Here is a 23,797-nt window from a genome sequence, read left to right as displayed (position 1 = left end):
CCGGCCTGGCCAATCAGCGCGCCGCTAGTCAGAACGGGGGGGGGGCGCCCTTCCGGGCGCGTGCGCACTGTCCCGGTTCCGGAGATGGGAGGCTTCCGGGTGTGGGGCCGCGTCTCGGGGGGATGGCGCCGGGGACTGGGGGTCTGCTCGCGGCCCCGGCACGCCGGCTGCGACGCCCGGGCCCGGTAATCACCGCCGCCCCGGCCCGGCCCGGGTGTAGGAGGCCTCGCGTGGCCTGTGAGGGATCCCGGCGATGCGCTCGTCGGTTTCCCACCCTGCGGTGCGGTGGGGCCCGAGAGCAGCCCCCGCGCCCCGCGCCGTGACCGGGGGGGTGGGGAGGGTGGGGGGGAGACCCAGCCGAGCCCCAGTGTTTGGACCTCCCCGGGCGGGCGGGGTCCGGGGTGGACCGGGCCGTCCGACACCCGAGACACCCCCCCCCCCCCCCACCATCACCACCACACACACTCCATTGTCGCTTCGCCCACCTTTCTCCAGGCGGCAGCCGCAGCCCCGCGGCTCGGATCCCTCGGGGGCCCCGGGGTGGCCGCGGCCGGGCGGCCTCGGGCGGGAGGAGCTGCTGGACGCGCTGCGGGCGGCGCAGCTGCACCGGGAAGGTGAGGGGCGCGCCGGGCTCGGAGCCCCCGGCTGGGGTCGGGGCCGTGCGCCGCCCCGGTGCACACGCGCGGGCCGCCCGGGTCCCCCCCGGCTCGGAGAAGTGCTCGACGACGACTCGGGTCGTGAACTCTCAGCCGAGTCCGGGCGGGAGGGCGCGTTAGGAGGAGCATCCATCTCCCCAGACCGGGCGCTCGGCCCCAGGCGGCCCCGCCGTCCGCCACCCGCTTGGCGGGAGCAGCTTCGTGTTCACCCGGGAAGAAGCCTTCCTAGCGATCTTTCGCTGTGACTGTGGGGTGTGTGTGTGTGGGGGGGGGGAGGGCACAGGAAACAAGAGTGCAAAGGCTCCGTGGTGGCAGTGAGCTGGGCTCGTGTGAGGTTGGGGTTCACCGTGGGGTCAGGGGGTGAGATGGAAGGGAAGGTGCTTTGTCAGTTCATAGAGGTTTACTGTTGCTTTTGCTGATGTTTCAGGGCCTCTAGTGACGCTGAACAAGCCCCCGGGACTGCCAGTGTCAGGTAAGGGGTGTGTAATGAATGAAAGATGCTGTTTCCAAGGGAGGGGTGCGGTGGGGAGGAAGCTCTGGAACCCCCCCCCCCCCGGAGCAAATGCTCTTCTTTCCTCTCATCTAGGAAAACCTGGAGAGCTGACATTGCAGTCTGTGCTGCCTGAGCTGAGCCAGGCGCTGGGGACTGGGCCGCTCCAAGTGGTCCGGGCACCTGGGAAGTGAGTGAGTGATTAGGGAGGGAAATGACCCACAGCTACTGTACGTAAAAATTCATGGTTGCACGCCTGGCCCCTGGTACACACTTAGCAGCTGATCGTTGCTGTGACATTTGGGCATGAGCTCTCTGGGGGCTAGGGCAAAATTAGTAGTAGAATGAATGACCTAATCTTGTTGGCTGAGGAAGGGAAGCCTTACTGGTTCCTCAGGAGGGCTGGGGTGTAGTTCTGGTGTTACTGTTTGGTCTTAAGTGGGACAGTTTTCCTTCCTGAGGGTATTTGGGGGGGGGGGGGCTGGAACTCAGGGCCTCATGTTCTTGCTTAGCTTTTTCACTCAAGTCTGGAGCTCTACCACTTGAGCCGTATCTCCACTTCAGCTTTTTTTTGCTAGCTGATTTGGAGATGGGGTCTTTTCTGTCTGGGGTGCCTTTGAACCAGGATCCTCAGACGTCCGCGTCCAGCTCCTAGAGGTTCCATCCTGTGAGCCGGCTCGCAGGGTGTTTCGTGGTTTATTCCCACTTGCAGGGAGCCCTCGGGGCTCGTGCTCCTCTCCAGTTGTCCCGAGACAGCCAGCCGCCTGCAGAAGTACTTTTCCCACTGCAGGAAGGCCCAGAGACCCACAGCCACCTACTGGTGAGGGGAGTGGGGGCCGCGGCGGGGGGGGGGGTGTCCCCGCAGGCCACCCTGTGATCTCTCCTGCCTTTTTCTCAGGGCCGTCACTGATGGCATCCCCACCCCCTCCGAGGGGAAGATCTGCGTGGCCCTGGCCCTGGTTCACACTGATGACGTCAGCCGGGTGAGCCGGGCGGGGAAGGGGCTCTCCAGTCCTGTGACCTTCCAGAGGAGTCTGCAGAGGGACTTGGGGTGGGGGGGGAGGCTGCAGCCCTAGCGCAGGTCCGGGTGCGGCTCTTAAGATGTGCGGTTCCCGCTTGGCTGGCACCGCAGGTGGTTCCGGTCAAGTCCCCATCCCGAAAGGACATTGTGGAAGGTGTCAAGAGGACCCTCAGCCACTTCCGGGTGATGGCTACGGGCTCTGGCTGTGCCCTGGTCCAGCTGCAGCCACTGACAGGTGGGTCCGAGTCCTGGCCAGCCTCTGGGGCCTCGGCAGCAGACTAGGGGACCCCTGGCAGGCCCCACGGCTTCAGGGGACGCTCCCGACTCAGCCCCGCTGAGCCACTGCCACCCATCTCACCCTTCTGACTGTCCCATGCCCCCCCCCCGCCCCTCTGGGAAGGGAGGGGGGTCTCCCGAGGGGAGGAGCAGGGCCCCCCCCCACGCCCTGTCTTCTGCCGCCCAGGGTTCCCGTGTCAGCTGCAGGTGCACCTGATGCTGCAGCTGTGCCCGGTGCTGGGGGACCACGCGTACGCCGCGCGGGTGGGCACCGTCCTCGGCCAGCGCTTCCTCCTGCCAGCCGACGCCAGGCCCCGGACACAGGTGCCCGGCGGGCCCGCGCGCCCGCCTCCTTCCCGCGTGGGGTGGGGAGCGGGGTGCCCCCCTGGCTTCCTGCACTCTGTACCCCTCTCTAGCCGTGTGGCGCGGGCCAGTGAGAACCCTGAAGGGACTGACTTCCAAAAGCCCTCTCTACGCCTGCCCCCCCCCCCCCCCCCGCCTCAAGTCCGGTGGTGTGTGTGGTAGGCAGGGTCCTTACACCTGCCAGCGCCCACATCTGGGACTAGAGGTGTCATCACGTGACCTCGCCAAGCTGCACGAGGGGTCGGACGTGGAGCCTCGCTGTGCGCCCAGGAGAAAAGCGATTTGGGGAATTCCCAACAAGTGTGCTCAGCCAGTGTGCGTGTGTGCGCGCGCGTGCACGAAACAGCTGCAGCAGGGGAGGAGGCGCTGGCCTTGCGTCCCCTCTAGCTGCTGTGCTTCTGTGCAGGTCCTGGACGACGCCCTCCTCGGCCTCCTGCGCCTCACCCCCGCCCAGGCCACCCGCCTGCCTCTGCACCTCCACCTGCACCGGCTTCTCCTCCCCAGCACCAGCCGCAGGGGGGCCCCCGGGGAGCTCCTGGCTCCCCTGCCCCCCTACTTCTCCAGGACCCTGCAGTGCCTGGGGCTCCCCGAGTAGCCGCCCTTCCTCCACGTGTCCCCGCCTTGCCGTGCAGAGGGGAGCCCGGGGTCAGCGCCGCGTGGTTTGTGTCTTAGGCCCCAAATCGGGGGACCCTGAGACCAAGTCCCGGCCAGGCCGCGCTCGCTGCGTCCGCTGGGGAAGGGACTCCTCTCTCGACTTGAGATAATAAAAATTCCTACCTCAGGGTCTGCTTCAGAGGACTTGCTGGTAAACAGAGGTTTACCGTGGCCTGCAGTTTGCAGCTCTTGGCTTCCTTTGAAATCTGGCCATTTTCACCTGTGTTTTTTTCTTCTTCTTTTGGTGCCAGTCCCGGGGCTTGAAGTCAGGGTCTGGGTGCTGAGTTTTGTTGCTGATAGCTAGTGTTCTTCCGCTTGAGCCACAGTTCCAATTCTGGTTTTTGTTTTTTGGTGTTTAATTGGAGATAGGTATCTTACACACTCTCGTGCTGGAGCTGGCTTTGAACTGCCATCCTCAGATCTCAGGCTCCCGAGTAGCTGGGATGATAGGTGGGAGTTACCAGTGCCGGCTCATTTTTTCCTCCTCAGCTCTTGGGCTCGAGAAGCCTTACTGCCTAACCTTCCTGAGTAGCTGGGACTGCAGGGGTACACTGCACCCCTGGTCCGCGTGGCATGAAGTGTGCTTAGATTGTGACTTTCCAGTGTGCAGCCAGTACCATGCCCACCTCCTGAACTTGCATCTTCCACAGCTGACGTCGTACCCACAAGTCATTGTGCCCTGGACCCGACATTTCCCCTGCTCCCGGCCACCATGCTGGATTTATCTTGGAAATGGACTAGGTATATCATCCAAGTAGAGATATGGCCTAGCGGTAGGGTGCTTGCCTCGCATACATGAAACCCTGGGTTCGATTCCTCAGCACCACATATATAGAAAAAGCCAGAAGGGGCGCTGTGGCTCAAGTGGCAGAGTGCTAGCCTTGAGCAAAAAGAAGCCAGGGACAGTGCTCAGGCCCTGAGTCAAAGCCCCAGGAGACTGGCAAAAAAAAAAAAAAACTGAAATGATTTGCCTACCAGTGCCAGTGGCTCACATCTGTAATCCTAGCTACTCAAAAGGCTGAGATCTCAGTATCGTGGTTCAAAGCCAGCCTGGGCAGGAAAGTCTGGGAAACTTCTCTCCAATTAGTCAACAGAAAACCAGAAGTGGCGTTGTGGCTCAAAAATGGTAGAGCACTAGCCTTGAGTGAAAAATCTCAGGGACAGTGCCCAGGCCTTTAAGTTCAAGCCCCATGACTGGCAAAAAAACAAAAACAAATTGAGCCTACAGTGTAGCTTAATATGTGCAAGGCCCTGGGTACCGTACACACACACGGGGCAAACATACACAGAGTGAAATGTATCAGAAAGACAAAAGTGGCCTAGAACCTCCCGTACTCAAAGTGATTTCCAGAACCACCCCTCCAAAATAGAATCAACCTGACCCTGACCCACGAGAAGCCCCTCCCCCTCGGGGAGTTGAGACCCTCCCTCCCACCTGCACTGTCTGTCCATCTGTGGTGCTGGGGTAGACACGGGACCTCGGGTCTGCACGAGAACACACCACCTGAGCTGTACCTGCAGCGCAGCAGTCTGAGCAAGCACCCAGGGCATTTCCGTTTAGCCGTGTCATGCGAGAATTCTTGGCTTCCTTTTTTCTTCCGGTGCTAGGGATCAAACCCAAGGCCTCAAACACGCTAGGCAAGCACCCTACCACCGAGCCACACCGCCGCTTCACTGAGGGGGGAGGGGCGCTGTACTGGGGTTTGGACTTGACTTGAAGCTCGCTGGGCACGTGGTCTATCATGAGCTGTTACGCCACTAGTCTGGACCATGACCCCCACTTCTGCCTCCTGCAAAGCTGACATGAGATGCCTGTGCCGCTCTCCCCGGCCTTTTCTGTTAGGATCAGCCCTCAGCCTTTTTGCCTGTGCTGAGTTGCTAGGATTACAGGTGTGAGCTGCCAGCGCGGCCTTGCTTTGTTAAGTTTCCCGTGTGGGTAAGCGTGCCTCTGACCAGTCTCCTAGCATATTCATTTCCGTAAACTGTGGGAACAAACTGCTACAACCTACCTGAGTGGCTTAGAACAACAGGAGTTCTCACACTTCAGAAGGCCTGAGGTTCAAAACCCAGGTGGGAGTAGCAGTCCGCCGAGGGCTGCTAGATTCTGTGGGGGGCGGGGGGAGGGAGTGGAATGCAGGGCTTCCTGCATGCTAAGTGTTTCACCACTGAGCTACATTCCCAGCCTCTGCCCCTGGCTCACGCCTGCCTGTACCTATAATCCTACCTACTCAGGAGGCTGGTAGTTCAAAGCCAGCCTGGGCAGGGAAATCATGAGACTCAGCTCCAATAAACAACACCTTCCCCCCCCCCGCCCCCAATAAGGCCAGGGGTGGAGCTGTGGCTCTTGAGCAAAAAGCTCAGGGACAATACCCAGGCCCTGAGAAGCTCCGGACCAGCGCACACGTGCACACGCGCGCACACACACACACACACAGCACTTTCTGGCACACTGGCAAAGATAGAGATGATGGACACAACAACAAAGTAACTTTGGCCTGGGCACTGGTGGCTCATGCCTGTAATACCAGCTCTTTAGGAGCCTGAGACATAAGGATAGTGGTTTGAAGTCAGGGCAGCAAAGAAGACTGTAACTCCAATTATCTGTCAAAATGCCAGCCTAGAGCATGGTTCAAATAGTAGATACTGCACCAAAACAAGAAAAGCCAAGCAAGAGCATGGGTCACTAAGTTGAAGCCTCAGCACTAGCACAAAGAAAAGAATCACTTTGACCCTTGTGCTGTTTTTTTCTCACCACCTCATCCCCCTTCCAAATATATGTATATAAAAATATATACACACACACATACATCACATACATATATACACATGCATATAGGAACACATACACATACATGTGTAGGAACACACACACACACAGAGGACTGAACTCTGTAGTTCACATTGACAGTCAGCCCAGGATGTGACCTCAGCCTCCCAGCTCTGGGACTACAACCTGGCTGTGCTGTTTTCCAAAGGTAAGACTCCCTGGGAAAGATGCAGAAGTGGAAAGACCCCACTCATGTGCAAAGATGAGAAGTCCAAACTCAGGCCAGGGGCATGGCTCAGATGGCAGAGTCTCAGGGAGTAAGAGTGAGGTCCTGAGTTCAAACCGCAGACAGAACCACCAAAAAGGAAAAAGTCAACAATGACTGCAGACCTTACTGAAATGAACGTGAGGGCTGGCAGTAAAGCTCAGTCATCTCCAACGCTGCAAAATAAATCACTGCAAGCCTGGTGCCCGTGGCTCACTCCTGTCATCCTAGCTACCCAGGAGGCTGAGATCTGAGGATCGCAGTTCAAAGCCACCTCAGGCAGGAAAGTCCATGAGACTCTATCTCCAATGAACCAACCTGAAGTAGTGCTGTGGCTCAAGTGGTAGAGTGCTAGCCTTGAGCTGAAGAGCTCAGGGGCAGTGCCCCGGCCCAGAGTTCAAGCCCCACAGCTGAAAAAAAAAATCACTGCATGGAAACACTCCCCTCAACTTAGCTGCTTCATGAACTTCTCTCTGTCCGGCCCCGTGCTGGACGAAGCTCCGTCCCGGGTCTTCATTCGTGTGGGCCCCGCCGCGTCAGCCTTACATGAAACAAATGTGTATGATTCCTACTCACGGGCCTCATTTAATTCCCAGTCCTCCGGGGTGCCGTCGTGACCAACATGGGTGTCCCTGGACTTAACCACCCCCACAGAGGACCCCAGACAGTCTCATTTTGAGATGTCAATTTAATAACATTTGCACAAGATTTTCCAAGTAAGGACACGCTTCACGGGTGACAGTTTCTAGAGGACCACCATCTCTCACACACACCACACCAGGGAAGGGCAGACTTCTTCACAGGGTTGTGGCTCACTGGAGATTGCACGCACTCGTAGGTGGCTTTGGTCCCTTCTGGAAGAAGGGACAGGCCTACGCCCTCTGGAGAAGGGCTGGGCTCTAGACAAAGGCGTCTCTTTCCCCTTTCCACGCCCTTCCCACGTCCAGCCCGGCTCGGCCTCCGGGGCTGGGGCTCCGGTGGCGGCGGTGGCGGGCGGTTGTGACCGCGCGCCTGGCCTTCCGCTTGCTGCCCCGAGGTTTTGGGCAAGCCGCATCACCTTTTCCAAAGGGGATATTTCCTCATCTGTACAGTGAGGGTCCCCCCCCTGCCCCCCGCTGTCCTGCCCAGGAAGCTGGGTCTGCCTCTGGGCGTGGACTCAGGGCCTCGCTGCCTGGGAGAGTCCTCTGCACCTTGGGGTGGAGGGGCGGCGCCCACTCGCTCTTCTTCCTCCACCAGCAGTGGAGCCAGGCCTGGAATACATCAGTCACTGCTTTTTATTTGGTGCGGGGTTCCGGGACGGGGTGGTGGGGTGCAGAACAGGGGTGTCTCTAGAGCTTCAGATCGCCCATGCCCCCCCCACCGGCCTACAGAATGTAAAAGCAAGGGGTACAGGTACAGGAGAGGCTGGGACTCTCCAGAGGGTATGCCTCAGCCTTGGGTTTGTTGGAGAGTCTGGCCTCGAACTTGCCTTTGGACATGACCTTCCTGTGGTGGCCAGGAAGAGGTCCAACTTCAAAGGACAGAGGCCACAAGACACTTCCACAATGGGGGGTTCGAAGGCGTTGAGGACCACGGGCCTCGGTGCGAAAGAAGGGGGAGAGGGAGAGACGATCAGGGATCTGTCTCGGGAGGGGCCTCTGAGAGTCACCGGCTGCCTACGGGGGTGGGGGTGGGGGCCCTCTGTGCTCTCCGACCCTGTCCCCAGTGCTCAGCGCGACGCCCCCCCACGCCCACCGTGGGGTATGAGTGAGTTCATGGCCCACCTTTCTTGGCTTCAGGATGCTGGGTGTCACCTTGAAGTCAGGGGCGGGTGGGAAGGACATCAGCACCTTGGCCGTGGGTAGTCTCATCAAGGCCTTGCCTGTAGTCGACAGGACCTTAGAGCCCGCCAGCTGCTTGTGCTGCAGTCTGAGGACCCCGGCGTGGGGTCGGAGCACACAGGGGGAAGGCAGCCAGGCCTCGCTGTGGAGGCTGGGCAGGTGGGGGGGGGCTGCGGGAGCAAGGAACGCGGTGAGGGCCGGGGAAGGGCCCCAGGCTGACTGGGGTGGGGGAGGAGAAGAGGGTGGGAAAAGAAGAGGTGGGGGGGAGCCTCCCCGGTTCCTCCTCTGCAGGGAAGAGTGGAGGGTGTGGAGCCCGACAGACCTGGGCCTGCATCTCTGCATGGTCCCTTCTGAGCTGCGCAACCAGGGGCAACTTCCTGATACTTTCTGCTACCTCGGCTGGAAAACGGGGACAAGAGCAGCCACCTTACTGGGTGGTTGTGAGGGCTGCTCGGGCTCTGCTGGGCGAGAGACTTAGGGGCTGCGCTGGGCACGCCCTCTGCAGAGCGGCAAAGGCGGAGCAGAGCCGCGGCAGAGGCTGGAGACGCCTGGGTTTCAGTCCGCCATCTTGCTGCCCGGTGGCAGCTTTGGGTGGGGACAGTATGCATTTGGCAATAAACCTAAAAAATCCTTTGTGAGTAATGGCTTTTACTTGCTGGGGGGGTGGTGTGTGTCTTTGGTGGGAGGGCAAATCCTGTAGTTGGGAGGGTATCTGGGGGGAACGGTCTACCCCCGGGGCTGGGTTTGTTCAGACGCTCAGCGGGTGGCGTGGCCCGCGCCCGCTGGCAAAGGTTGTGAGTGGAATCGCGCCCGGCCCTGGTGCCGGGAGGGCTTCCACTTGCGGAGGGCGGGGCCGACCCGGCCCGCGGCACTTTTGGCCTTGCCTTTCTTCCCCTTTCCGGGCACCGTGGTGGTAGCAGTGGAGCTTGGCTTCTCACTGTGCCCCAGGCTGCTCTTGGCCCCAGCAATTTTCCTAGAAGCTGACCTGTGGGTAGGGGTCCCTGAATTCTTGCCTTCCCCGGGGCTTCGCTGAGTCAGCAGATGAGGGAGTGCTGGGCGGGCCCCCATCCGCCGATGATACACCGAGAGCGGCTTCTTGATGGTAGAGCCCTCCACCACCAGCTGGATGCCCACGTACTGGGGCACCTCCACGGCAGGCTGCGGGGAACAGACGAGGCCCACTCAGACAGTGCCCTGGCTCTGGCAGGACTCGGGGCATGGAGGCAAGAGTCAGTTCCGATCGATAAGGGTGTTAACTCTCTTTGGGATGGGTCAGGCCAAGAGCCATGTCTAGGCCGAGAGATAGGAAGCCCCCCCTTTATCCGCTAAGGAAACTACTAGAGAGTCACAGGGCCCTAGGGGTCGGTGGCCCAGAGGAGCAGGGAAATTCCAGCCATGCTCCCGGACAGCTCCCTCATGGGGGAAGGACTGCCTAGAGCGGGGCCAGCCCTGTCCATCTGCACAGCAGAATCACTTGGAGCTTGCTAGAAATCCAGCTAGCAGAGCTCCTGGCCAGCCTCGGTTCACAATCATCGCGGAGAGCTCAGGAGAGTCTCATCTCACCAAGGGAGAATGAACCAAAGGATTCAAAATGTACTAGCTGGCAACTCAAATACTACGGAATAAGAATCAAAACTGGATAGTAGGGGCTGGGGATATAGCCTAGTGGCAAGAGTGCCTGCCTCAGATACACGAGGCCCTAGGTTCGATTCCCCAGCACCACATATGCAGAAAACGGCCAGAAGCGGCACTGTGGCTCAAGTGGCAGAGTGCTAGCCTTGAGCAAAAAGAAGCCAGGGACAGTGCTCAGGCCCTGAGTCCAAGGCCCAGGACTGGCAAAAAAAAAAAAAAAAAAAAAAAAAAAAAAAACTGGATAGTAAAAAAAAAAAAACATAGAAAGAAAAGAAAGGAAAAGGGCTATGGTGTGGTTCAAGTGGTAGAACATCGGCCTGGTGAGCGCAAAGCCCCGAGTACAAACCCCAGCACTGCCCCCTCCAACCTCCCCTCCCCTCAACGCCCCGCAAACAGGTAACCCGTGCTATGCACACCGTCCAGCGCCAGGTGTGACAGGGGGGGCCTTTAGGAGACGATGTGATCAGCACCAGATAAAAACATCAGGGCAGAGGCCCGTGACCGAAGCCCAGTGGCTTTGTGAAAAGAGGGACAGCGAGCTGGGCGCTGGCGGCTCTCACCCGTAATCCTAGCTACTCAGGGGGTTGAAATCTGACCACTGCAGTTTGAAGCCAGGCTGGCCAGGAAAGTCCATGAGCCTCCTCGCCGGTTAAGCAGGGGGCGGGGCGGGGGGAGAGGCGGGGAGCCAGAAGTGGCGCTATGGCTGGAGCGGTAGAGCGCCGATCCCCCAGCGCCTCCGCGTCCCTGTGCCAACCTCAGGACTTGGGCGGCAAGGCCACAGACGGCACCGCCGCAGCCGTGAACCACGACGACGAAGCTCTCTTTTGTTGATTTGTTTTGTTTTTGTCGCCAGTCCTGGGGCGTGGACTCGGGGCCGGGGCGCTGTCCCTGGCTTCTTTTTGCTCAAGGCTAGCGCTCTGCCGCTTGCGAAGCTCCCTTTCTTATGAATTACGTACCCATGCCGTGCTGTCGTGTTATTAAAGACACAAACACACAAGTACGTTATTGCAAAAGGGGAGGCTGCAACGTCTGATGACCGGATCCTGGTGGGAGCCCCCTGAGCCCACATCACTGACGGGGCGGCACTCACAGGATGTGCCCGTGACGTCAGGCGGTACTCAAGTCCCCTCGGAGGTGTTTTTGCCAGTAGAGTGTTTAACCTGAACCGCCTCAAGCTGTTTGACCTAACTTCTAGTGTACAGGGCATTCAGAACGGCAGAAAAGCAAGTGAAACACCACCACAGGAAGCAATCAGATAAACCCCGAATGTGGGGCAGTTCTACAAAGCACGGCAGGTCCCTTGAGAAGATCGGCATGGAGAGAAAGCAGTGGGCTGTGCCAGCCGCCAGGGAAGGCGTGCAGCTTCATCACACTGGCCTAGAAACCCCCAAGCCAATCAATAACGAAAGACATCAGCGGACATGAGGGGGGAAAAGAAAACAACAATACATTTTTTTGTAGTCGGTCGTGGGTCTTGAACTCAGGGACTGGGTGCTGTTCCTGCGCTTTTTCCCTCCTGGCCAGCGCTCTAACACTTTTAGCCACAGCGCCACTTCTGCCTTTCCGGGGGTTGATTAGAGAATAATCTCAGGGACTTTTCTGCCTAGGCTGTCTTTGAACGGTCATTCAGCCTCCTGAGTAGCTAGGATTACAGGCATAAGCCACCAGCATGGGCCAACACATTTTGTGAAGCTAACCTGTGGAACAATCAGGAACTTTAACCAAGGCCACTTCATTTATACGATCGGCACTTTCCCTCCCTGACCCCAAACTAGGGCAGGATCAGAATCTTAACTGGAAGATAATTAAATTGCCACAATAAATTACTTCCAGAACTCAGAAAATCCTTAAAATTAGGTTTTTGATTATTTTTTTTTGTTTTGTTTTGAGTGCTTGTCCTGAGGCTTGAACTCAGTACCCAGGGTTGAGCTTTTATGCTTAAGGCAAGTGCTCTACCACTTGAGCTACAGCTGGACTTCCAACCTGTTTTTGGTAGTTCACTGGAGTCTCTTGGGCTGTCTTCAAATTGCAGCCTTTGGAGTAGCTAAGATTACAGATGTGAACCACCAGAATCAAGGCTCCAAGTCTATGATTTTTAAAACTCTGAATCTATCCTATGTTGGAAGACTAAAATCTCTTTTAGAACAAGATGAGCAAAATAAATACCACTATTACCCATAGTAATAATAGCAATAGCAGCCACCACTTGGTAGTCTCTGGCATTTGTCCTGACCATCCTAGCCACCTGCTTAAGTCAATAAATGGTACATCAATAAATAATAAATAGCTAAAACTTGTGTCTCCACACCCCAAGAACGAGGTGCTAACTCTTGCTTTAAAGGCAAGGCACAGACCTAATCAGGGGTATGGTAGGAGGAGTCTGACAGCTGAGCCTTGTGCTTTATGATGGGGCTCCCTGCCCTACAGCGGACCCGCCGGGCCCCGACGTGGGGTGCACCACCTCACCTGCTTGTAGATGAGCTCGAACGCGCCCGTGTCACAGTTGCGGTCCAGCCGCCGGTCGATGACCACGCGCAGGGTGTCGGCTTGCACGCCGGCACAGAGCCGCGCGGTGATGGCCGTGGAAGGCGCCATGGTGGGGCTGGCGTTGATCTCGATCAGCCAGGGCTGGAAGTCCTCGCCAAACACAAAGTCCGCGCCGTACAGCTCGAAGCTGGCCTTGCGGCCCTGCACGGTGTCCTGAGAGGTCTGGAGCGCGTGGATCACGGCCGCCTTCATCCCGGGCACGATGACGCCGGACCAGGCGTCGGGGGCGCCCAGCTCCTGCAGGTGGTCCTGGAACGTCTGGCTGGACCACATGTTGTCCGCGGGCAGCATCGGGTGCCGATGGCAGGAGGTCTCCAGGTGTTTCTGGATGGAATTGTTGCACAAGTGCACGGAGCTAGGGCAGAGGGGAAGCCAAGGCTCAGGCCGAGTGTCCTCCACCCAAGCGGGGCCTCCCTGGCTCAGGCGGCTGAGATGGGGCGCCTGGGAAGAGGACTGGCTCCCACACTTCGCAAGAGCCAAGCCGATCCTATCTCGGGACCACCCTGAGCACGCTAACGAGGGGGCGCTAATACCGAGCGCTTCGGACCTCGTCCAGCGAGCCCTTCCCCTGCTTAGGTGGTGAGGTGTGCAAGAGGCCCGCTCCAGTCCCTCCGCTAGAGTCCCACGGCCGAGCCGGGTGCTGGTGGCTCGCGTCTGTCATCCTAGCTACTCAGGAGACAGACCTGAGGATCGTGGTTCAAAGCCAGCCCAGGCAGGAAAGTTGGTGAGACTCTTATCTCCAGTTAACCACCAGGAAACTGTAAGTAGAGCTGCGGCTCAAAGTGGTAGAGCAAAAGAGCTCAAGGCCCTGAGTTCAAGCCCCATGCCCAATTAAAAAAAAAGGCAGAAGAGGAGCTGTGGCCCAGGTGGTAGAGCACCAGCCTTGACCCAGGGCTCAACAAGGGAAGTTCAACCCCTAGAGTTAACAACACACCTTGCCTTTGTCTTCTTAAATTTCTCACGTGCATTTACCCAGCTCTAGACTGGTTCTCATACTACAAATCACCCTCTCACCTATTAGATGATTTGATGCATTGTGCTCTTTGCCCGTGTTTCCTCCGGCTTAGGGTTTGAGGGGCTTTTTGGTTTTGTTTTTCTTCATGCGGGTCTTGGGGCTGAAACTCAGGGTCTAGGCGCTGTCCCTGAGCTTTTCTGCTCAAGGCTGGCACTCTACCACTTGAGCCACGGCTCCACTTCCAGCTTTTTGGTGGTTAATTGGAGTCTCATGGACTTTTGTGCCTGGGCTGTTTCCACACTGGGATCCTCAGCTCTCTGCCTCCGGGGTAGCTAGGATTACAGGCCCGAGCCCACAGCGTTTTGGTGGATATAAGCGCTTGAGAGCTGAGATGGTGCTTTGTTCACCACCGGAGCCAAGGGCCTGGAACAGCAGTCAGCCCCGGCGGGCACTCTGATAAGCAGCCACAGGATGGAGGATGTGGGGGGGGATGGGGCAAGCCCTGCCCGCCCCCCCCCCCCCCGCGTCTGTGTGCGCAGCCCAGCACCGCAGCAGGACTCCTCGCTCTGTAACCGCCAGCCTGCGGGCGCCGGCTCGGGGAAGAGGGCACTCACTTGTCCAGGTTCTTGAGGGAGAAGGGCTGCGTGGAGAAGCGGATGTAACTGTCGCGGTAGAACCACACGGTGAGTGGGTTCCAGTCGGTGACCAGGAACCACTGTCGCAGGTCAAACTTGGTGCCGAAGATGAGCAGGGGCCGCTCGATGTACTTCTGCACCACCCACTTGCCGTCCTTGATCATCATGGAGTTGCTGTCCACCAGCTTCAGGATGTCCTCCAGGTGGTCCAGGCACACGATGCCTGCGGGAGACGGGATGGACGGGATGGCAGGGGCCCCGTCAGACGAGGGCCGGGGGCTGGGGGAAGGGTGAGGGTCGGGGGGACTGGGGGGGGGGGGGCGTCCATCATAAGCCCTCGTTCTCACCCAACTGCCAGACTTCACTCCCAACCAGAACCCTCTCGGAACTTGAAATTTCTAATTAAATATTTTTTTTTTGTTTGATTGAGAAGACATTTATGGGCAACATTTTAAATGGAACAAGGGGCTTGGAGGCATGACTCGGTGGTTAAGAGTGCCTGCCAAACAAGTGCCACACGTTTAAAACCCCAGTGCCACAAAAAGAGAGGGAGGGAACCAAAGAGTGTACACCCCGCCTGGCGGCACGCGCGCGTGCCTAAGCCCAGCACTAGGGCTCTTTCTACACTCCGGAAGGGGCTGTACAGTCGTCGTGGGTGCTGGTGCGGGAAGCAGGGGCTGACTCCCACCTCGTCCACGGGACTTGGCTCCTGGCTTCACGATCCAGATGTTGCGGTCCCCCTCCATGTCTACCTGGGGTACCAGAGCCCGCAGCTGCTGCAGGACATCCTCGCAGCGCTGGACCTGAGTGTCCAGGTGCTTGAGCTGGGCCCCCTGGCTGTGAGGAGACGGTGGGAACGTTTAGACAGGGCAGAGCCGGGGTGGGGGCGGGGGGGGGGAGGCCTTGTCTGTGTATGTGGTGCTGAGGCATGGAACTCAGGGCTTCACGCATGCTAGGCAAGCTCTCTACCGCCAAGCCACATTCCCAGCCCTTTTTCTCCCTTTTGCGAGGGGGAGCCCCAGGAACAGGGATAGCCAGAGGGAGGGGGCTCAGCAAGGCCTCCTGGGAATCCCCACACCTACACCCTAATGAGCTTCCCCATGATCATGGCACTGAGTATCTGCTCAGCCTGCCTGGAAGGGGCTCTCAAAGTGTCATGTTGGTGCTGTTAGAGACACAGACAGTCTTTTTGTTTTTTTTAAGTGTATTTGTTATTTTTATACTTAGCCAAGTTTTTGTGGAACATGAACCTTTACAAAGGCCTTTACAAAGGCAAAACATAGACTTTGCTTTTAAAAAGTAGAAGTTGGGCACTGGTGGCTCACGCCTATAATTCTGGGCAACTGAGATTTGAGGATCATAGCTCAAAGCCAGCCTGGGCAGGAAAAGTCCATGAGACACCTCCAATAACTACTCAAAAAGCCAAAGGAGAGCTGTGGCTCAAGTGGCAGAGTGCTAGCCTTGGGTAAATGGAAGCCGGGGACAGTGCTCAGGCCCTGAGTTCAAGCCCCAGGACTGATTGAAAAAGCATTTTTTTTTTTTAAGAGAGGGAATAAATAAGGCCTGAGCTAGGTAGAGAGGCCCGCACTCAGGTCTCTGCCCGCAGCCATGGCCCAGCTCCGGTACTCACTGGACGATCTGGTAGTAGCGCTGGAGGAAGAGGGACCAGCCCTCGGGGCTGAGGTAGAGCGGCGCCTCCACTTCCTTATCAATGTCCCTGTGGGCCAGGATGCTGAGATGCTCCTCGCACGCACACAGAGCCTCGTCCACAAACTCTGAGGTCACCGGCAGCGCCGGCTTTCTTTCCGGTTTCTTAGGCTCCTTGTCTCCTGCAGAGGGGAGGGAAGGGCCTTTCAGCATCCCGCGTCCAGGCCAGGGATGGGAGCCACTTACCTGAGGCCGGCAACCCGAGCCCCGCGCCCGGCGCCCTCCCGAGGCTCCGCCCAAAGTCCCCAAGGCATCTTCAGCCCAGGAGTCTGAGCTCCTGCCTAAAATGCAGCCGGAACCTCCGCCTTGGTGAGCCTGACGCGGCTTCTAGCATCTGAGCCTGCGGAGCTCCAGAGCCACCTCAGAACCCTGATGAGACGCTGACAGTCCTCAAGCAACGCGGTCACCTAGATACGTGCTGCTAGATCACAGGTCCTGACATACACTGAGAGTGCGCATCACATACGGAGCCCTCAAGGACGGGGTGCACATCTATGGCCCTGACACCCTCCCAACATCTGCAATAGTCCCAAACTTTATCCAACAGAGACCCTAAACCCTCCCCCCGGGACCTGCCATCCTAGAAGCCTAATTGCAGGGCCTTTGGACACACAGGGCTCCTGAACCTGGCTCACAACAGTCTTCCTTGTGACCAACACCCCTAGGCCAGGAGACAGAAACAGACAGTCTGCCTGAGGATCTTCCTCCTTCCCCTACAGCTGCCACTTCCCTCTCAGACCCCTGGCTGAAGAACGCTTAGATGACGGGAGTTGCTTAGGAGCTAAGTCCAGAGAGAGAAAGGACAAACGTGCTGAGGGTTCCTGTGGCCCCTCCGTACCCCGTGTTCCTCATGCTCAGGTGGGAGGGGTCCCCAGGACACCTGTAAGCTGGCAACTCCTCAGAGACCAGAGATGAGCCATGTCACTTACACGCTCGGCCCCACCAGGACTGAGGCATTAAGAAATGGTAGGAAGGGGGCTGGGGATATAGCCTAGTGGCAAGCGTGCCTGCCTCGGATACACGAGGCCCTAGGTTCGATTCCCCAGCACCACATATACAGAAAACGGCCAGAAGCGGCGCTGTGGCTCAAGTGGCAGAGTGCTAGCCTTGAGCGGGAAGAAGCCAGGGACAGTGCTCAGGCCCTGAGTCCAAGGCCCAGGACTGGCCAAAAAAAAAAAGAAATGGTAGGAAGGGGGCTGGGAGTATGGCCTAGTGGCAAGAGTGCTCGCCTCGTATACCTGAAGCCCTGGGTTCGACTCCCCAGCACCATGTATACAGAAAATGGCCAGAAGTGGCGCTGTGGCTCAAGTTGGCAGAGTGCTAGCCTTGAGCAAAAGGAAGCCAGGGCCAGTGCTCAGGCCCTGAGTCCAAGCCCCAGGACTGGCAAGGAAGAAGAAGGAAAAGGAGGAGGAGGAGGAGGAGAAAGAGGAGGAGGAGAAAGAAATGGTAGGACAACAGGTGTGAGAGAGGCTAGCACAGAATGCATGTGTGGTCTGGGGCACAGACAGGTGGCAGCCAGGACAGAAACGTGGGTAGGGGGACAGATGTAGGGAGGAAGGGAGGATGAAGAGACTGAAGGAGGTGAATATGGATAGAAGAAAGGATAGATGCGGGGCGGGTGGGTGGGTGGCTGGCTGGACTGGTCAGTAGGTGCGTGGATGAGCAGATGAGTCCACAGATAGGAGGGCAGGTGTATTTGGGCAGGTTGGCAGAAAGGGGTGCTGACTGGTCCTATGGGTGTGGGTTGTCCACAGATGTGGAGAACAGCTGGGTGAATGCTGGGAGCACACAGGTGGGGTTAAGAAGGAGCACAGCACTCACCTGGGGCCTTTGCCTCCTCTTCCTGAGCAGAGTATGAGCTCCATTCAGACTTCACCACCAGCTTGAGAACGTTGCGGGCAGCTGTCAGCCAAAAGTCCTCTGCTCCCGAAGCAGGGGATACCCTGCTCAGCCCCTAGGCTAGAGGCCTGCGCTGGTTCTGGAACCTGACCATGACTCGCCCCACTCTGGATCTGGAAGCTGACTCCACCCTGGCTCTAGAAGCCGGCTTCAGTCTCGCTGTAGTCAGACCCACCATGTGGCCAGACTTGGCACAGATTCTGTCTTCAGAATCTGGCCTGGACCCATTTTCTCATTTCTTCTCACCCTTATCCACTTTTGAGACAGTCTAGGAACCAGCTCTGGGCCCAAAATCGATTTCAAATTTGGAATATAATTTTTACTCCTGGTATCGATAATCCTGGTATGGATTCCACTTCTGAACCTACTCTGCTTTGGGAACCTAGAGCCCCATCTAGCCAAGGGGGCTCACGATGGGCCTGAAACTGATTGTGGACTCCAAGCGGATTGAACTTTTAGAGCCTGCTCTACAACATACACCAAGCTTCCTGATCTTCCCTGGAGGCCAATCAAGGAGGGGAAGGGAAGGAAATCTGCTGGGAAGCTGAGAGGCTTCTTACCTATGAAGGCTTTCTTCTCGTCTTCAGCCCCCAAGCGGTAGCAGCGTGGGAAGAAGGAGTCGGCATCGGCCTCATCAAACCACAGCAAGTTGCGAAGGTTGAGACACAGGCCCACCTGCGGAGTCAGCCGCTGAGAGGGCCCGGAAGGGCGAGCCCAGAGGCTGCCAAGCTCCTCTCCCACCAGAGCGCCAGTCCACACAGTCCGGAAGGCCCTGCTCACATGCTGAGCGCCTCCAGCCCCTTGGAGGGTGGCAGTGTCCCTAACTGTCCCCATGCGTGTCTGGGAGCTCCTCTCTACAGAGAATGACCCTCATATTTCAGCATCCATCTTTCATAACTGCAAAGACCTGCTTCCTCCGGGAAGCCCTCCACGCACACACCAGTAATATAATGACAGGCCCAATTAGGAACTTTCCAAGGGAAGCCTTACTGGTCGTCTTCTCTGAAGATGAGGCAAGGGAAGCAAGGAGAGGAGACACCACTTGCTAAGAAACCAGGTAAGCACTGGATGCCAGCAGCTCCTGCCTATAACATTAGCTAGGAGGCTGAGATGTGAGGGTCACGGTGAGAAGCTAGCCCACAAAGATAAAGCTGAGCGAGACAACTCCAATCAACCACCAGAAAGCCGTAAGTGGAGCTGTGGCTCAAGTAGTAGGATGCCAGTCTTGAGCAGAAAAAGCTAATGGAAAGCACCTAGGTTCTGAGTTCAAGTTAGGTAACTAAACTCTCTGTACATCACCTTTACAATAAGACTTACTATTACTTATGTTTGTTTTGCCAGTCCTGGGGCTTGAACTCAGGGCCTGAGCACTGCCCCTGGCTTCTTTTTGCTCAAGGCTAGCACCCTACCACTTGAGCCACAGCGCCACTTCCGGCTTTTTCTACATATGTGCTGCTGAGGAATCGAACCCAGGGCTTCATGTATATGAGGCGAGCACTTTACCACTAGGCCATATTCCCAGCCTTAAAATTTAATTATTTTAATTAAAACGAAAAGAAAGAAACTCAGGTAAGGTCAGAATGAAGCCATCAGCTAGCGCTGCTCTGCCCAGGAGACAAGCAAGTGAATTGAACCCATTTCCCAGCTCCTTGCTCCGTCACTGATGTGGGCTTGGTATTATTATTATTTTTTTTTTTGGCAAGATGACATTTGAATCCCGGCGCTCACTTAGTCATGTGTACACATACTAGATATTGTGCAGGAGTAGACTTCCAACCTAAGCCTGTCTGTCTGAGTCTCACTGAATCCTACGCCTCCTGTACGCAGGGCAGAGGGCGGGGCTGGCAGCCCAAGGGCTGGGGTTGGAGCCCCTCCCCGGGACTCACCTTCGTGGTGAAGGAGCCAGCCCGGGCATAGTGATTGATCATCTGATCCTTGGAGAGGAAGCGACAGTCCAAAACGTCCCGCCTCGTGGTCCAAATGAGGTAGGGGACCTGGTTCCGAACCATGCGGGACTAGGGAGGAGAGAGGACCGAGTCAGGGAGGGCGCTGTGGGCAGTGTTTCTCCACCCTGCTGGGCAGGAAGGAGAGGCTTCCAAGGCCTCCTCTGGACCCCACACCATCTTGGCACAAAGCAAGAAAAGCCATGTCTCCCCCAGGGAAGAGCACGGGCTGGGAGCGGGAGAGCAGGCTGGTCTTCCGCCTTCAGTAGACACTGAGATGCACAACGGAAGGACACAGCTTCACACCTTGCTTTAGCCATGGCCATCATGACCTGCCCAGTGCCAGCTGAGGGCACAGTGCCTGGCACAGAGGCTCTTGTGGGCCCCATCTCTCCATCCTGCTTACTGTTCACCACCACCAGCCCCAGGAGCCGGGACCCGTTCTACATGGGTTTTTTTGTTGTTGTTGTTGGTCATGGGGCTTGAACTCAGGGCCTGGGTGCTGTCCTTGAGCTCTTCTGCTTTTGGAACCACAGTGTCAATTCCAGTTTTCCGGTGGTTCATTGGAGATAATTTAGATACTAACTCCATTAAAGAACTAAGAGTTCAAAGATTAATTTTCCAAGTTAATTTTTTGAAATGGAGCACGAGATTTCGCCAAGTTCCGCTTGGTCTGGGTGGTGGCAAGCTCTGAGCCCAAGCAAACGGGCACGCCACGCGTGTCCACAGCGCCACAAGAGGCCTAAGCCTTCTCCACTTGCCTAGCAAAGAGAGCAGCAGCGCCTTACACGGAAAAAGCGCCAGTCTTGTCGGCGCCCAACTGAGTCCTCAACTCTGGCCTTAAGGGCTTTTATACAGATGGGGAAACTAAGGCCCAGAGGACGTGAGGCTGCCCAGCTGGGCGTGGGTGCTCTCGCTCTGAGTAGAGAGCCCCGTGTCAGCCCCCTGCCGCACCCTGGCGCCCAGGGGCCTCACCATCAACGCGTGTGTCCCGTCTAGGTCGTTAAATTGCAGAAAACCATCCAAGTTGAACAGGCCTGGGGACTGCAGCTCCTCGTTCTCCTCTTCATCGTCTGTGGACGCAGAGACCAGGCGAGACCTGGTGAGAATCCAGGGGCCCACAGGGCCTCCGCCCCGAAGCGGTGGGATCACAGGAGATGACTTGGGAGGGGGCAGCTTCTGGTCAGGAAGGGAGCTGCTCACCGTCCTCTGTGGTATCGCTGTCACCCATGGCTGAGCTATCCAGATCCTTCTGGGGCATGGGCAGGGCAGTGCCAGTGTGGTGGATCATCTTCTTTTCCACCCAGCCCCTCTGGCGCAGGAGACACCGGATCACTGGGTAGCGGCCTTGAATCATGAATATCTTCTTCTGCTATAAAGCGGGAGACGGGGACTTGTTCGGTTAGCATTGCCTAGATGCCAGACACAAGGCAGACTGGGGAAGTCCAGGCCAGGCAAAAGGGATTACGATGCGTAAAGGGGCAGAGGGTGGGCGGAGGCCAGAAGGAACTGAAAGGCGGCCAGGGTGAGCGGAATGGGGACGACAAGCCAGGTAGGGCGTACAGTCCTGAAACGTGGACTTGGGTTTTATTCAAGGACTTGCACAAAGCAACCAAGTCTAGGTGAGGCGGTCCATGGCTGGAGGTTTAGAAGTCTAGCTTGCTGCTAATAGAGAATACAGTAGGGGACAGGTAGTGGCTGAACGCCTGAAAGCTGTTGTGAGGCCAGAAACCGCTGGCTCACACCTGCAATCTCAGAAGATCACCGTTCAAAGCCAGCCTGAGTAGGAAAGTCTTTAAGACTCTGATCTCCAATTAACCGCCAGAGTGCCAGAAGCAGAGCTGTGTCTCAAGTGGCAGAGCGCCCGCATGGAGTGGAAAAGCTCAGCAACAGCACCCAGGCCCTGCGTTTGGAGTTCTCCCCAGAACTGGGGAGAAGGCGCCAGGGTTAAGATTCGTTTTTTTAGAGGCAGGGATGCATGGATGGGATTAGACAAGGGGCTAAAGAAAGAAGTGGCAGGTCTCCGGCTTGAGTAGCTGAGGGGTAGGAAGGCAAATCAGAGCGAGGTTCAGAGACACCTCGACTCAGAAGCCCGCCCGAGGCGGGGGTGGGGGGGGGGGAAAGGGGCCCAGGGACCTCCACGATGCCAAGACCCTTCAGAGGCCGGGCTGGGGAGGGAGGAGGGGTCACCGGACAGGTGGAGTGGGGCGGGAAGGTGGGCGGGGAGCGGCTGGGGGAGAGCTATGGGTGCGGTGCGGGGTGGTGAGGAACGGACACGCACACGCACACACGCACACACACCTATGCCCGTGCACACACACGCACACACGCTCGCGCCCCCGCGGCCCCCTCCGACCTTGACAGCCCTCTCCACGTGGATCTTGGCATTTCTGAGCCGGCCCATGTGGTGAGAAGCCTTGGAGAAGCCTTGCCAGAAAAGGGAACCTGCAAGGAGACGCGGGCCGGGGCGGGAGGCTGGCGGCTCCGGCGCCCGCCCCTCTGCCCGCCCCCTCCCCGGCCGCCCGCCCCCCGCCCCGCCCCCACCGGGCCGCCCGCCCCTCCGGGCCTCACCGCCGGGCTGCGGCGGCGGCGGCGGGAGGTCATCCGGCTCCTGGATGTAGGGGGCCAAGGGCTGGGCGTGCCCGGCGCCCCGGGGACCGGCGGGCCTCGCGGGGAGGCGGCGCACGCCGGCGGGGCTGCGGGCGCGGACCGCCTCGGGCTCGGCGGGAGCGGGGGCCGGCCATGGCAGGCTCCCGGGCGGCGGGAACTCGGGGCCGGGCGCCCAGGGCAACGGGGCGGGACTGCGGGCGCGCAGGCCCGGCGGCGGCGGCGGCGGCGGCCACTCGCACCCCGGGCCGCCCTCCGGGCCGTAGCAGGCGGCCGAGCTGGGCGGCGCGGGCCGCAAATCCCCCGCGCTCAGGAGCAGCGTGGCGCCAGAGCCCCGCATGCGCCCCTCGCACTCGCGGCTCCGCGGCCCGCCGCCTCCGCCCGGCCTCGCTCGCAACGCGGGCCTCCTCCTCCTCCTCCGGCCCGGCCCCGGCCCCGCCCTCTGTTTGCTGTCGCCGGGGAAACCATTCCCCCCCCCCCCGCGCCCACTCCCCGAGCGGCCGAGGACCCCGCGAACGCCCGAGGGCCCCCGGGGCCCCGGCTCCGGGCTGGACACCGAGGGCCGGTGGTCAGCCGTTCCGTGGGCAGCGCCCTGGGGCCCCAGGGTCACCGCGCACCGGTCTGGGGCCTCCAGCCTGGACCGGGGCAGACCGGCGGGCTTCCTGCCCAGACGGACTTCACAGCCCCAGCCCCAGCATGGGGAAAACAAAACAGCCAAGAAACAACAACAGAAACAAGAAGGGCTGCGTGCAAAGGAAGTCAGGAGCTGCCCCGGAGCCCGGCCCGCTGAGGGGTGGTCCATTCAGGCCGCTGATGGGGAGAGCCGGACAAAGCATCAGGTGGGGACCCAGGTCCAAGGGGATAGATAAGTTCAGGCCATACCCACGGGCTCCCCTCTCCCCAAACTTGGGAGAATCAAATAATTTGAGTCAACTGCGGGACCGATGTAATATATCTGAATGATTCTGCTGCTGTCCCTAGGCCAAGACCATTCACTAACCTCAAGACAAGCACTCTGGCCACTAGGCCATATTCCCAGCCCTATTCACTAATCAGAGGAGCCGGGGCTGGGGCTATGGCTTAGCGGCAAGAGTGCTTGCCTCCTATACATGAAGCCCTGGGTTCAATTCCTCAGCACCATATATACAGAAAACGCCCAGAAGGGGCGCTGTGGCTCAGGTGGCAGAGTGCTAGCCCTGAGCAAAAAGAAGCCAGGGACAGTGCTCAGGCCCTGAGTCCAAGCCCCAGGACTGGGCAAAAAAAAAAAAAGAAGAAGAATGCTTGCCTCGTATAAATCAGAGGAGCCTGGGGCTGGGAATATGGCCTAGTGGCAATAGTGCTTGCCTCGTATATATGAAGCCCTGGGTTCGATTCCCCAGCACCACATATATGGAAAATGGCCAGAAGGGGTGCTGTGGCTCAGGTGGCAGAGTGCTAGCCTTGAGTGGGAAGAAGCCAGGGACAGTGCTCAGGCCCTGAGTCCAAGGCCCAGGACTGGCAAAAATAAATAAATAAATAAATAATAAATCAGAGGAGCCTAGCTCTGGTGGTTTCCACCTG

General features: G+C 58.3%; 2 protein-coding genes across 4 annotated transcripts; one reads left to right on the top strand and one right to left on the bottom strand.

Annotated features, from left to right (window-relative positions):
- Positions 1 to 69: 69 nt before the first annotated feature.
- Rpusd3 (RNA pseudouridine synthase D3) lies at positions 70 to 5,908 on the top strand. Of its 2 annotated transcripts, XM_048356260.1 has the most exons (10): positions 70 to 185; positions 496 to 614; positions 1,084 to 1,128; positions 1,243 to 1,336; positions 1,859 to 1,966; positions 2,045 to 2,129; positions 2,279 to 2,402; positions 2,631 to 2,767; positions 3,213 to 3,432; positions 5,896 to 5,908. In XM_048356260.1, exons 1-9 carry the CDS (start codon positions 85 to 87, stop codon positions 3,399 to 3,401), a joined length of 1,002 nt encoding a protein of 333 aa, XP_048212217.1. In that variant the 5' UTR covers positions 70 to 84; the 3' UTR covers positions 3,402 to 3,432; positions 5,896 to 5,908. The 2 variants fall into 2 exon arrangements, with proteins under 2 accessions (XP_048212217.1, XP_048212216.1); XM_048356259.1 differs by lacking the exon at positions 5,896 to 5,908 and having other exon boundaries at positions 3,213 to 3,631.
- Positions 5,909 to 7,240: 1,332 nt separating this feature from the next.
- Ttll3 (tubulin tyrosine ligase like 3) lies at positions 7,241 to 22,326 on the bottom strand. 2 transcript variants are annotated; one of them, XM_048356241.1, is made up of 16 exons: positions 22,202 to 22,326; positions 21,987 to 22,075; positions 20,834 to 21,002; positions 20,606 to 20,703; positions 19,574 to 19,702; positions 18,248 to 18,362; positions 17,610 to 17,708; positions 15,712 to 15,910; positions 14,770 to 14,918; positions 14,061 to 14,304; positions 12,411 to 12,846; positions 9,298 to 9,470; positions 8,635 to 8,711; positions 8,256 to 8,482; positions 7,961 to 8,069; positions 7,241 to 7,742 (listed from the first exon to the last, which is right to left on the bottom strand). In XM_048356241.1, exons 2-16 carry the CDS (start codon positions 22,032 to 22,034, stop codon positions 7,546 to 7,548), a joined length of 2,469 nt encoding a protein of 822 aa, XP_048212198.1. In that variant the 5' UTR covers positions 22,035 to 22,075; positions 22,202 to 22,326; the 3' UTR covers positions 7,241 to 7,545. The 2 variants fall into 2 exon arrangements, with proteins under 2 accessions (XP_048212198.1, XP_048212197.1); XM_048356240.1 differs by lacking the exon at positions 22,202 to 22,326 and having other exon boundaries at positions 20,834 to 20,999; positions 21,987 to 22,062.
- Between the last annotated feature and the right edge of the window lie 1,471 nt (positions 22,327 to 23,797).

Source organism: Perognathus longimembris, chromosome 10 (assembly GCF_023159225.1).
Source record: "Perognathus longimembris pacificus isolate PPM17 chromosome 10, ASM2315922v1, whole genome shotgun sequence".
NCBI classification, from domain to species: Eukaryota; Metazoa; Chordata; class Mammalia; order Rodentia; family Heteromyidae; genus Perognathus; species Perognathus longimembris.
Note: the sequence above shows the minus strand (reverse complement) of the source record. Positions and strands in the feature narration are given on the sequence as shown.

Bases quoted from the DNA above. Each gene is read 5' to 3' on its own strand.
- Rpusd3 (XM_048356260.1), top strand. From the start codon at position 85: ATGGGAGGCTTCCGGGTGTGGGGCCGCGTCTCGGGGGGATGGCGCCGG. The intron at 186-495 runs GTAATCACCGCC...ACCTTTCTCCAG, and splicing joins GGCTGCGACGCCCGGGCCCG to GCGGCAGCCGCAGCCCCGCG. The intron at 1,337-1,858 runs GTGAGTGAGTGA...TCCCACTTGCAG, and splicing joins GTGGTCCGGGCACCTGGGAA to GGAGCCCTCGGGGCTCGTGC.
- Ttll3 (XM_048356241.1), bottom strand. From the start codon at position 22,034: ATGGGCCGGCTCAGAAATGCCAAGATCCACGTGGAGAGGGCTGTCAAG. The intron at 18,363-19,573 runs GTGAGTCCCGGG...CTGACTCCGCAG, and splicing joins CTGGCTCCTTCACCACGAAG to GTGGGCCTGTGTCTCAACCT. The intron at 7,743-7,960 runs GCAAGTTCGAGG...GATGTATTCCAG, and splicing joins CAGGAAGGTCATGTCCAAAG to GCCTGGCTCCACTGCTGGTG.